This window comes from Sinocyclocheilus anshuiensis, unplaced genomic scaffold, assembly GCF_001515605.1.
Source record: "Sinocyclocheilus anshuiensis isolate Anshui unplaced genomic scaffold, SAMN03320099.WGS_v1.1 scaffold3306, whole genome shotgun sequence".
Classification (NCBI taxonomy): domain Eukaryota; kingdom Metazoa; phylum Chordata; class Actinopteri; order Cypriniformes; family Cyprinidae; genus Sinocyclocheilus; species Sinocyclocheilus anshuiensis.
The window spans coordinates 123,618-138,014 of NW_015538396.1; the positions used below are offsets into that span (position 1 = coordinate 123,618).

Here is a 14,397-nt window from a genome sequence, read left to right on the forward strand (position 1 = left end):
ATACAATCACATAATTAGCTATATCGCCCAGCCCTACACACATCTGGGGTGTAAGGTATAATATACAGTTTACGAGACGTGACTGACCAATCAGAATCCGGTATTCCTGAGAGCCGTGTAATAAGTGACGTTTATTAAATAACATGCTAATCCGAACCGTGAAATTGAAAAGAACGTAATTGTGTGTGTTTAGCAGCTTGGTGTCTGATTGACTTTAGAAATTAACGTGGTTTGATGCGCCGCTTTGTTTTCTGCATTCACATGATTCAGATGTTTTCTGAGGCAAAATTTTACAAGTTAATTTTCTTGTCGGCTTTGTTGATGCACCAGACACAGTCACATCTATGCAGTAAATATCAGTTTATCTCGATGGGTACAGCTTTAACTGCAGAAATCTGATGTTGGTTGCAGCTGAAATGATGCTTTTGCAGGTTGTTGAATTGAATTGACTTTTACAGTAGAATCCACTGCATTTCTTTCAAGTGCTTCATTTACGTTTGTCCGGGTTAACCTGATTAGTCAGTCGTATTGTTGCTTAAAATAAGCATTGTTTGTGTACACAAAATTAAACCATTATGTCATTTGCATGCAGTGAAGAGAGATCCATCCATTCGTTTTCTAGTAACTTCATTTAGCAAATTCTGATCTTGAGATACAGAGATGTCTCAGATTAATCGTTTACCGTAAGCAGGTTGTGTTTTCTGAAAATTGCATTTCCTGCTTGTGTGTAAAGGCAACGGACACATTGTTATTCAGGTAAACATGGTCTGTAAACATGATGATGGTTTAACTAATGTGCTTAGCAAACTGTTAATTTATGACAGTGCTTGAGCTGAAACTACTGTAATCTGTATGTATAACTACTGTATAAATGAACTGCAATGCTATTTTGGTGTTACTCGTGTAGTATTATAGTTTTTATTAATATTTAAATATTTTATTTACATTTTTAGTAATTTTGTTATATATTGTTTATTTTGAATATTACTATTTAGGCTTAATTTATTTTCATTTCAATTAGTTCAGTTATGTAATTTTTTATATTCTGTTTTTACTATTTTTACATGCTGTTATTTTATAATTATTTATATTTTTATATTTTAAATTATTTTCATTTTTATTTTAATGTTTGGTTGTTTAAACAAACGTTTTTGTTTATTTAAAATATTACTAATTTGGTTTCATTTAATTTTCAGTTTTTAGTTCATTTATTTATATGCTACTTTTTATATTTTATCTTTTTATATGCTTTTACATACTGTTATTTATTTATATATTATTATAGTTTTGTTTTTTTTGAATTAGCTGTTTAAACACTGAAAAAAATTATTCAGTAATTTTTTGAAAAGATTAATTATTCATCATAATGTTTTGTTTTTAAAGTAAGGTAAGTGGTTGCAATCAATTTATTTTAGCTACATTTAACTAAACAAATTTAGTTGACTAGCTTTCAAAAAAAATTTTATTTAAATGTAGCTAAAATAATTTTTTTGCAACCACTTACCTTAAAAAATGTAGTATCATTTTTTTCAGTGTACTTGGGTCACTGACGAAAAAGGGTTTAAGCATAGGAACAATAAATGTAATAGGCCTACTGCTTTAAATTGTTGTTGTTTTCCCCCCAAAAAATGTAAAAAGTTTTCTGTTTAATTTAATTGCAATTTTGTTTTTGTTTTTCTGAGCAAAAAATAAATATCATACATTTTTCCCTGATTTACAGAAGAGACCCACTAAAATGTCATTCAGTGTAACAATCTTGTCAGGCATATTTACAACAAAAATCAATTTATGACATATTAACAGACTAATTACTTTCACCCCAAATACTAATTAGTTGTAATTTTAAATTTTTTAAATGTGCCACTATCCGAGGTTTTGCCCGTTTGTCAGTAAGAATTTTTTACGCAATTTTTTATTTTGACTTATGAAATAAGTAAAGGAGTGGCCCTTTTTACATTTAGACTATCCAAAAGTTGTCTCTTTTTTTCCTTGTTCTTGTTTTTGTTGTTCTTCTTCTTCTTCTTCTTCTTCAACAAATAAGTTACTGTTTCATGTAAATGATTTGTTTCCTATGTAATTTGAAAAAATATAAATATAATTGCAGATAAATTAATTACATTTTAAAATTATTTCTTTTTTTAAAAGAAAAATGTTGTCATAGCAAATGTCAACATGGAAATTTGAGATACTTTTTCCAAAACTGCACATTGCTTATTTTATTTCATAGTCAAAGGCTATTGAAACAGTGAAAGTTACAATTGTCTGGACATTTACTACAGTACAACACATGTATGTGTAACTCATTATAATTCACTATTCACAACTGTGAGTTGTACTCATGGCTGTTCTATAATCATGGTAATTATCTACACGTTTTTCAGTGTGAAGCTCCAGGTTTTTGTCTCTACATCATGACACCATTTATTTTTTTCAGTTTGAGGATTCATATGTGTTTGAGACCAGTCAAGCTGAAACCATCACTGATTTATTGTTCTGCATTCATTAATATATGGGAGAAATTAGAGTAATTTTGTCTTAAATGTGGCCTTCCACCCTAATATAAATATGTCTGACAGGCCAACGTGATCTCATGATACACTGAACAAAATTATAAACGCAACACTTTTGTTTTTGCCCCCATTTTTCATGAGCTGAACTCAAAGATCTAAGACTTTTTCTATGTACACAAAAGGCCTATTTCTCAGATACTGACTGGTTTTCGGACCACCCCGGACACCCCAATACAGTAAAACTGCACATTTTACAGTGGCCTATTTAAAACACAATAAAATTCATATTAATATGCTCACTTATTGTTTTATATATTTTAATATGTACACATCAGAATAAGCATGTTATTTGAATTTTTACATAAATATTGTGTTACACTGAATGACAATGTAACATTATTTAAACCAAATTTTGACATTTTATTCTCCAAAAACTTATTTGAAACCTTAGAAGTAGACACTTTACTTACATTTAATGTGCTTTCTATGGATATAAAATCACTTTTGTAAGGGTGTATTCACACCTGTCTTGTTTGGTTCGATTGAATCGAAAGTTCGTTTCCCCTCTTGGTGCGGACCTTTTTGGCAGGTGTGAATACAGCAATCGCACTCGAGTGCGGACCAAACAACCGTACCAAGACCCAGCTGAAGAGGTGGTCTCGGTCCGCTTCCAAACAAACTCTGGTACGGTTCGTTTAAGGTGTGAACATGACCCGACCTCGATCTGACCCAATTGCAGAATTCACGCTCAGAAACAGACAGCTCACGCATATAGTGGTGTTGTTTGCATTTCAGTGGCTTAAATCACTTGTTTTTAAACTCCAATGCATAAAAACGTGTGCAAATGATGAGTTTTTGTGACCATGGTTTTGTAAATTTCTTTTGATGCGGACATCTTAACGTCTTTGACCCACTTTCATTTATTTTATCTTAGTTTTTTAGTGATTTTGTTACTTATTAGTTTTCATTTAAACCTAAATGATAATATTAAAAAAAAAACATGAAATTTCAGTTTTAGTTTATTTTATTTCCAGTTCATTGATTCCTATGTTTTAATACAGCTGTTTCTTTCAGTGTTTAGTAGTCTGGTGCTTTTGTAAGCATGTTTGTGAAGGGTTATGCATACGTTTGACCTGAAGACGCGTCGTTGTTGTTCTGCTGATTAGATTTCTCTCTGGATGTTTCCATACAGTGGAAACTCATATGATTCCCTCCGATGCTCTCTAATGCTATCTGATGCGATCAGAGTCCTCATGTCTCACACAACAATCCTTCTTCTCACGAGTCCAGCAGAATTTAATTTCTAAGGCCGAGCATCTGGTGTTCTGTGCGGTGTTTACAAAAATCCATCCATTCCTGCGCTTGATCCTGCAGGACTCCTCTAATCCACTAATATGCCACATGCATATTATCATAAGATCGGTCATAAGATCCTGGCTTTGAGGCGTAATTCACATCATCTCCTTTCATCTGATCCAAAGGCCATCGGAAGAGCTGGAGCGGGATTAGATTGTGAAGTTCTGCTGCTGCTCGTTGTACCAAACTGTCCTGTTTGCTGCCGTTTAAATGAGCATTTCCATGTAAATTCTGTGGATGAATTTTAGTCATGATGACTCTTTCTTCATCTTTTACCTGTACTGAGTAGATTTAACCAGTGGTTGTCTGATATCTTACCGACGGATGACGTGAAGCTCATATAGGCTTATATGAAAACACACGATTTCATTTAAAAATGCTAAATAACACTTTGACACGTTTTTATGCAGATTATGCACATAAGAGGTTATAGCGGCTTGCTTCACTTAAGTTTACAAGGTTTGTGGCATTGCGTTGTCAAAATAAAAGTTCTGCTTCCGCCAAAAAACTTGGGATGCTTTTTAAGCAGTGGTGAATAAAGATCTGTTAATATTATTTCATGCACATGACCTTTGAATATTGGTTAATTAAACACAATTAATGTGAAATTTAAATAAAAAAAGCTATTGAGAAAAAAAAATCTATTATAAATATTATAAAAATATATATATTAATAATAGTAATGCTCATTTTAATTTTAAGATATAATTGTGTATTAAATATATATACCTTTAATTTTAATTAATAATAAAGATATGAATAATTTAATATCACATATAGTAATACAATTGATTATAAAACGTTTGGGTTTACAGCAATACATAAAGCGCTATATAAATGCCTCATTCATTACTTCAAGATATTAATAATAATCCATAGTAATGTAATAATAATAATAATAATATATGAACTTATTGTAAGTCAACCTGCAGCCCTCTTTTTGAGACGCACTGTTTTAAAACTATTGATCTTATAATTTATTACATTTATTAACTCGAGAAGTCAAAGTTTTGTAAAGAAATTCATATTTCCAGCACTTATTTATTCAGTCAACTGTCTATATTTTAATTAAATTTTTATTTTAAATTACATTAATATTAATTTTAAATTGTATTAATTTAATTTTTTATTTCTTATATTTAATTATTTTATTTTGTTTATTATTTCCCAAACTGAAGAGGTTGAATTAAACCTGTTTTCTTCTTGCATTTGTGACCCTGGACCACAAAACCAGTAATAACGGTATTTTTTTTAAAAATGCATCATCTGAAAGCTGAATAAATAAGCTTTCCATTGATGTATGGTTTGTTAGGATAGGACAATATTTGGCTGAGATGCAACTATTTGAAAATCTGGAATCTGAGGGTGCAAAAAAATCTAAATATTGAGAAAATCATCTTTAAAGTTGTTCAAATTAAGTTCTTAGCAATGCATATTACTAATCAAAAATTAAGTTTTGATATATTTACAGTAGGACATTTACAAAATATCTTCACGGAACATGATCTTTACTTAATATCCTAATGATTTTTGGCATAAAAGAAAAATGTATAATTTTGACCCATACAATGTATTGTTGGCTATTGCTACAAATATACCCCAGCGACTTAACACTGCTTTTGTGCTGCAGGGACACATATAACTTTGACACATCATCCATTAGACTACAGGTTAATGTCATTTATTCTGCTGTGACACTGTCTCTGGTGTGTATCCTTGTGCTTTAATGTACTTTAATGCACTCATGCCGACTTTAACATCATTTTCTGAGCCTTCATGGTTGCCACATTTATGGACCTTATGTCCTAATATACTGTATGTTTTGCACAGAATAAAAGTCCTCCGGCATCTGAACGCAATGACACACAGATCAGCTCAAGGGCCACAGTTTGCTATTATTGCATGTCTAAGTATAAAGGTTGCATTTGGGCCACAGAATGCCTGCGCAGGCCATGTGTTGAGTTTCCCGGTGGATTGTGGGAGTGTATGGTGTGATGCAGGTTTACGTGAAGACGGTCAGTGTCTTTGACTGATGTCTCTCTTTATATGACCTTCAGAAATAGTGCTGTTTGAAATGCCAGTAAACTGTGGTTTTCATGGTAATTTAGCCATTATGTGATTCAATAAAGGCAGCCGACTGACCGGTTAAAATACAGTGGCGTCTTTGTGCTTGTTTGTTTCAGAGAGTCTTTGAACGTGTTCGAATCTGTTCGTCTCTGCCTTTGTGTGACATGTTGTCACCTCGTCTTGAATTTGAAACATATTTCCAAAAGAAAACCAATTGGAGCTTTATAGCGTTATCAATTTACCAATTATAGCTTTATCAAACAGCTATAACGTGACATAAGGCAAAATAATCACTAAGTAAAGGTGTAACAAAATGTCTCTATGGCAGAAACGTCTCTGCCTTTGTGTGACATGTTGTCACCTCGTCTCCTCTTGCTTATTGTCTTTCTGTGTCACTTAAGTTAACGTGAAGGATTGTATGTGTGTGTGTGTCTGTTTACCACAAACACATTTATCCATTATTTTGATTTCAAATCCAAACATTGTTTCTGAAAATGCTTTTTCAGCATTGTGATTCTCTTTTATCACAGTACAGTAATACAATCTTTCATAGACATATTCACGTTTAAACTCAATAAATATAACTGTTTAACTTCCACCACGAGTGCCATCTATTATTGCCTTGTTTATCTAAAAGTGCACTTTTCCTTGTTTTACATCTAGCCAAAAAGCCATGTTGACTGTGAAACAGTAGACTTTAATTACATGCATTTATGGTGTAATTATTACATTTCCGTATTAATCCATGTTAATTTTTACAGCGATTAATGCGCTGTCACTTTAATTCAGCGCGAGCAGCACAGCAGAAATAAGGCCCGGGTATACTTCACTTCCCGCGTTCCGTTCCGTCTCGCGCACAGCCGCGTCCGCACAGCTTTCAAAGTATACTTAACCGCGGATGAGTACGGACGGACAAGCTCGACACATGCGCAGTACCACCTACTTGACTTGCGCTCTGTCTCAACATTCAATAGGGGTTATTATAGCACAATTCTTAACCCAACCCCGGACCTCACTAATTTTTAAGCCCTGGCTGCGGCCATGAATTCATGCTATGTTTTCTGTGATGTATCAGATCTTCTCACTGTGTCTTAACCAGATACTTATTGAGCAGAATGTGTTTTATCTGATATTTAATGTGGACCCAGATTTTCTTGGCTTGGTTCATCTCCAAATGTGATGTTCTTCTCCTTTTCTTCTCAGGTCCTTTCACAGATGTCGTCACTGCGAACCTGAAGCTAAAGAATCCATCAGATAAGAAAGTATGTTTTAAAGTGAAGACCACAGCGCCGCGCAGATACTGCGTACGGCCGAACAGTGGCATCATCGACCCTGGGGCCACGCTCATCATTTCAGGTCAGTCCACCAGAGTTCAGCAATCCAAAATATTTGGCTTGAAATTATTTTTTTTTGTGAGGCCAAAATCATTGACCAAAACAATGACGTTTGATTAGCACTTCACCGATGCCGTGCCAGAGCTTGGTTGACAATATCGATCTTTATTTTGATGAACTGAGATCTTTTAAGTCTATGCTTGCTGTTTTCAGTTGACATGTGGCATGCTTTTGTTACTTTTGAAATGTAACAAAGTCTCAGCTTTCAAATTCTGTCAATTTTAACGAAGAATTCAAACAGTTAAATGCTGTTTTGTTGCTCTTTAATGTGGCGTGTTAGATGGCTGTAGTGAATCGATCATGGCTTCCTCTTTACTACAAGTTATAGCAGCAAATAAACATGAATGAACATCAGAAGGTTTTGAAAGAAACTTACTAAAATCAATCAGTGTTTCATTTGCAGAACTTCGTCAGTAAAACAGCTTGTAAACAATGTCACATAATGTTGTAATTTTTTACCTCAAGAAAGACATTCAATGACCATAAACTCAATAGCCAGGAAGAAAAATAACTCGAGAGAGGAGCATTTTGATAAATATATGCACTATATTGCATATTCATTATTTCTTTCTTATCCTTTTGTCATTATTTAATCTAAGTTTGTTGCTTTAATCTATAGACATTGGTGCTTCTCATAAACTCATGAATACGGCAGTAAATATTGCCTTAAATTGTTGTCTGTTTCTCACACAAAGCCTACTTTTATGATGCTTTATTGTTGTTTTTACTGTTATCATATATAGAATATTCACTATTGTTTCTTGTGCAAAATAATATAGGCTACTGATTAGTTTGATTATGTGCAGATAAGTCGTATTAAACATGTTTATAGAAATGCTTGTACTCTCATGATTAGTTTGATTGTGTTAATACTTGTCTTTATGTCACAGTTATGCTGCAGCCGTTCGATTACGACCCCAATGAGAAAAGTAAACATAAGTTCATGGTACAGACCATCTTCGTCCCCGCAGCCGTTACAGACACAGAAGCCATGGTAAATCGTGTGTGTGTGTGTGTGAGAGTGTGTGAGAGTGTGTGAGAGTGTGTGAGAGTGTGTGAGAGTGTGTGAGAGTGTGTGAGAGTGTGTGAGAGTGTGTGAGAGTGTGTGAGAGTGTGTGAGAGTGTGTGAGAGTGTGTGAGAGTGTGTGAGAGTGTGTGAGAGTGTGTGAGAGTGTGTGAGAGTGTGTGAGAGTGTGTGAGAGTGTGTGTGAGTGTGTGTGTGGGAGTGTGTGTGGGAGAGTGCGTGCGTGCGCGCGTGTGAGATTGTGTGAGTGTGAGAGAGTGTGTGTGTGTGATTGAGTGTGTGAGAGTGTGTGTGAGGGTGTGAGTGTGAGTGAGTGAGTGTGTGTGGCACTGCTGTTCAGTGCTGTAATTGCGTGTTCACACCAGCAGATGGCAGAAAATACCATTTAGCTCAACTGTTTTAACCCTTTAAGGCCTGACATATGAAATAATAGTCAAACATTTTTTTTTTTTAAACGGAACTGTTTAATGAACCTTCAGATTGAGAGCTGAAGAAATAAAGGCTCCTCAGAAGATGTGAGATGTTCTGGAGGCTTGTGAAGATCATTCCTCCGCTGAGGAACAGTGAAAGTAAAGCTTCTGGAAACAAACGCTCCTCAAAAGATCCTGAGGATCAGATTTGAGACTCTAAAACATGATTGATGGAGAATCAAGTAAAGCTGAGCTGCTTCAGTCCAGTAAGTGTTCATCTGAAGATATTACTGCAGTTATTCTGACGCTTACTTGATAAAAACCAGTCAAGATTTGACACGAGAAGCTCGAGCTGAAGCTGGACGCATGTACAATTACACTAAAAGAGCTTTTACTGGATAAAAAACTCCAAACTATCAATCGGACGACAGAAGTGATGCAGGAGATTGAGTGTGAAACAGCAAAGATTGATCATTTAGAGGTCTTGGAAATCCATGTATCATATACGATACAGCAGGCTTTATAGGGTTAATGCTTGAATTCCAGTGTAAAGTGTGTGTGTGTGTGAGAGAGAGAGAGTGTGTGTGTGTGTGAGAGAGAGAGAGTGTGTGTGTGTGTGTGTGTGTGTGTGTGTGTACGTGTAAGGGCAGCTGGTAGTGGTTGTGGCTGATGAATTGCCTATTTTTCATGTGTTTCAGTGGAAAGACGTGAAACCCGATGAGCTCATGGATTCCAAACTCAGATGCGTCTTTGAGCTGCCGTCTGAAAACGATAAAGTGGTGAGTACAGCGAGACGAATAGGAGGAAAGGTGTTCACTCCACCCTGTTATACGCTGCTGTAAATTGAATTATAATTCTGTTTTAACAGCAGAACGTGCTTTGCTCTTATGGTAAGGTGCTGTAAGTGATTGTTTTTGACAGCTATCAGTGAAACAGGTGTGAGAGCCAGCCAATCACAAACACTCACTGCCTGTCAATCACTTTATCTCATTCTGATTGGCTGTTGTGTTTGGAGGGCGGGGTTTTAGAGAGTTTGACTCAGTCTGGCTAAAGTTGGCAAAACATCTGAAACCACTTAAAGCACCTTTTTTATTCCAGCTGTTTAGAGTTTGAAGTTAAGTTTTGAAGCTTAAGCAGTTTTGTTTTCAGTAATAATGTCGTTGTTCCTCCTTTAACTAGCTTGTATGTAGCTGCTTTTCACCAGCACTGATGCACACTACGGCTGCACGATTAATGCAAATAAAACCAAAATAACGATGTGGCTTTGAGCATGCTTTTGAAAATGCAACATACACACACACACCTCACTCACTCACTCACTCACTCTCTCTCACACACACACACACACACACACACACACAGGATAGAGACATCAGTAGGGTAGGTCAAAGGTCAGCGGGGTCAGCAGGAGAGAACATGTCACACATTGTGTTGTCAATGTCAAAGGTCGTGCATCCAATCAAACACTGTTATTTTAATAAGGCAGAAGCTCATCAGATTCGACAAATGTGACATGGCAATTAATATTGCTGCTATAATCATCGAACAAATCTACCAGAAATATTAACTCACAAAGATGATTGAGTGATTTATTTATATTGGATTTTTCAGCATGGAATAACAAATACACAGAAACAAACTCTTATTATCATAAATTAGCATTCCACAGCATTATTATTCTAATACACAATCCCTTAAGCAACTACATATAACAGATCCCTAATAATGTCTCATGCCCTTACAAGCAAGCTTTCAACTAATTACATAAATTAATACAGTGAAATTAAATGTCTACACATGCCTATGGATAAATCATATTAATAATAACCAATAAGCAACTAAATAAAAATAGAAAATAAAAAGGGGGTCAAAATTTGAAACTATGGAAATTAAGAAATGAAGACAGAAAAAAAATATTAGAATTGTAACTTAGAATGTAAAATTAATAATAATAATAATAATTATTATTATTATTATATTGTTTTTCTTACATACTCAAGTTTTTATTTTACAGTGAAATATAACAGATCCCTAATAATGTCTCATGCCCTTACAAGCAAGCTTTCAACTAATTACATAAATTAATACAGTGAAATTAAATGTCTACACATGCCTATGGATAAATCATATTAATAATAACCAATAAGCAACTAAATAAAAATAGAAAATAAAAAGGGGGTCAAAATTTGAAACTATGGAAATTAAGAAATGAAGACAGAAAAAAAATATTAGAATTGTAACTTAGAATGTAAAATTAATAATAATAATAATTATTATTATTATTATTATATTGTTTTTCTTAAATACTCAAGTTTTTATTTTACAGTGAAATATTAATATTAAAAATTATTAATTATTTGAAAATTAGTATTAAATGAAAGTAATATTTCTTGTTTTTAGTATGTTTTATATTTTTATTTATTTATAATACTATTAATAATTATTATTTAATATTTGTAATGTTTTATTTAATTACATTTATTTAATGAAATTTTATATTTTAACGCCTTATTGATATATAATCACAATTTTTGTAATCAAAAAATATTTTATTTGTAATAATCACAAAATTGTTTTTTTTTTTGTTTTTTTTAAATCGCAATTGCCATGGTTTTCAGAAAGTTGCAGTGAGAATTTTTCTCCTCAAACTGTGCAGCTGTAAATATGGAGGTTTTTTATGATGCTGTGGAAAACATTTCAATCTCTTTAGTTTTTACCCACAATGCAACGCCCGTCCACACCCTGTCAGCCGCGTGATGTCATTAACACCCACATCAGTCCTGGCTCCGTCACTAGAGCATCTCTTCTTGGCCCTGAATTTCACTTAAGTGCGAAACGAGTCTCGCCCCTCTTTTCCAAGCCTTTGATTTCCTCTCTCTGAGCTTCAAGAGTTTCATGTCAAACTCTATTGTGGCGTCTGTTCTCAAACTGTATTGAAGTTCCTAAGATCATGCACTTGTGTCTGTTAGGGAGCAATTCACCTAAAAATTTATATTCAGTCATTATAATTACCCTGACATGAGAGAGTAAATAGTTAACTGAAAACACAAACCACAAAAAAGTAAAATAAATGTTAACTGAAATAAAATATGTTGAAGTTCCTTTGTATTTTATTTAATTTCCGCTGGTTTTCAAGACAACATTTTTTTATTTTTGTTTAGTTTAATTTAAATAAAAAAAAAAAAATCCTGAAATATAATTATGAAAACACACAAAAATTACTAAAACTTTAAAATGAAAACAAAATTAAATTAACAAAAACGCATAATAGTATATCTGAAATAACTCTAAATAACATACATCCCACTTTACAGATAGAGCTGTGTGATAATTGGCTACATTTTGCAATGATATAAACAATATAAACTTCAATATATTCAATTATCTTTTTAACCAATAAGTCATGATTTACTGGATCATAATAAAGAAGGATAAGCATTTTCAAAAATGTTTTACTATTAAATTAAATGTATTTATTTACTTATAAGTAATAATATATTTTACGGTTTTTTTTTAAAGAGTTTATTAATAATTATTAAAAATCACACTTTTAAAACAAGGCTTTATGGTATTTACAGATTTTCTAGGAGTTTAGATGTTGGTTCTTTGAAGACAAAACATACTGAAGGGGTGAAGGGTGTGTTGATTTGTCTTCGGACTCTAATTTTCCCGTCGTCCTCCTCCAGAATGACGTTGACTCTAAATCGGCGCCGGTTCTGAACTCCTCTAAAGCAGACGGGCCGCTGGCAGCGAACGACTCAGAGATGAAGAAGATCCTGGAGGAGTGCAAACGCTTGCAGACAGAGGTCAGCAAGCTCAACGATGAGAATCGCCAGCTCAAGGTACGTCAGTTTGGCTAAAAGCATCTTCTAAATGAATCATTGGAAACCATATAAATTAGGGATGCACCGATGTATCGGCCGATTTTTGATTATTTTAAAACTTGATTTCTTTGCTCATAAAGGTAAGAATAATACATAGTTCGGAACTGTAAAGGGTCTATTTTTATTTGTGTGCACTCACAATATCAAGAAAACGTTGTGCTTTTGTAAAATAAAGACAACAAATAGGATACACTTTCTGCCGTCTCGGTCTTGAACAAGAGCGCTTCACAAAAATGCACCGAAACGCAGCGAATATTTTCCTTACAGACTGAATATATCTATAGAAAGCTTTAAATGACTACAAAACTAAATAATTCAAATCCAAAATACAAATTCTTCTTATTATGTAATCCGTAAAGATGCATTTCTTTCTAAAGGCGCGTCCAATGATGAGATGGCGAGTCAGGACCATCAACTTCATCTTTGCGACACTGACTCATAAAACACTAGTTTATTAATAAATAATTCAAATATCTCCTTACTATTTTCCCCTAACATAGTCATGGTAATTCTTGCGGCAAGCTTTAGCCTATTTAGCGCGCTCGCGTCACGTTGCTGTGCGCCATGGTCACGAAAACTCATCACTTGCATGTGTTTTTAAGCATTGTGGTTTAAAAACAAGTGATTTAAGGCATTGAAATGCAAACAACAGCACTATATGCGCGAGCTGTCTGTTTCTGAGCGTGATTTCCGCAATTGGGTCGGATCGAGGTCGGGTCATGTTCACACCTTAAACGAACCGTACCAGAGTTCATTTGGAAGCGGACCGAGACCACCTCTTCAGCTGGATAATCCAACGTTTTTCTCTGGGCAAAATAATTAAATATTTGCCAAAACAATATAAAATCTGTACAAAATATAGTTTGTCAGACAGCATAGTACGGCCTATGCAAACTTGACGCTGACGCATCCAACGAATGAAATGCTGTAAACTCATCACAGGTAAGTCACAATGGCAATGCACCGGCGTTAGAGTTTATCCGAGGTTATGTCACGAACCGCCAAGCATTGGGCCTACATTTAAGTGAAAATTAATAGCAGGTAATATGCAGCTTTTTGTGTGTCTGAAGCCAGCATAGTGTAGAACAGTGTTTACCAACCTTTTTTTAGTCCCTTTGGAAATTTTAACAAACTTGTGGCACCCTACAAAATTAATTTTGTCACAATATTTGATTTTCTAACTTCGATGTGATAATTTGAAAAGTATAGATATTCGGTACAACAGGGAAGAACTGCAGAATATAATGTCATACAGATATTTTTAATATTATTAAAAAAAATTGTCTATCAATGGTGGCAATCAGTAGGATAATTTCTAATGAAGAGACCAATTTATATGACAGATTTTAATGTAGGCTTTTATACATATGTAAACATTATTTAATTACCATTATAACTAGCTATCTCACAAATTTTTGCTCACTCAGTGTTTTTTTAATTTTACAGTGGGGTAATTGAGATAGCTTGATTTCAAACTTTGAATTGAATAAAAAAATGACAAGTAAGCAGTCAGTAATAAAATAAGAACAAATAAAGAAATTAATAATGATAACATTTTTACACTGCACCCCTGCTCTCGAGGTGCTGCGGCACCCCGGTTGGGAAACACTGGTGTAGAACACTGATTCACACAAGTTCACATCACGCACCTGCAGCGCTTCTGTGAACGGAGAAAACAGAATAAAACTATATAGGCTACCTAAAAAGGAATATATAGGTCTATACTCTAAATACAGTGGGTACGGAAAGTAT

The 14,397-nt window shown here is 34.1% G+C and overlaps 1 protein-coding gene across 1 annotated transcript in view; it reads left to right on the forward strand.

Annotated features, from left to right (window-relative positions):
* vapal (VAMP (vesicle-associated membrane protein)-associated protein A, like) overlaps nucleotides 1–14,397 on the forward strand; it is a 27,311-nt gene that overhangs the window by 5,835 nt on the left and 7,079 nt on the right. Inside the window, exons 2-5 of the mRNA XM_016479824.1 lie at nucleotides 7,137–7,289; nucleotides 8,218–8,321; nucleotides 9,460–9,540; nucleotides 12,448–12,603. Coding sequence (XP_016335310.1) covers nucleotides 7,137–7,289; nucleotides 8,218–8,321; nucleotides 9,460–9,540; nucleotides 12,448–12,603 — 494 coding nt within the window. The remainder of the gene's footprint in view (nucleotides 1–7,136; nucleotides 7,290–8,217; nucleotides 8,322–9,459; nucleotides 9,541–12,447; nucleotides 12,604–14,397) is intronic.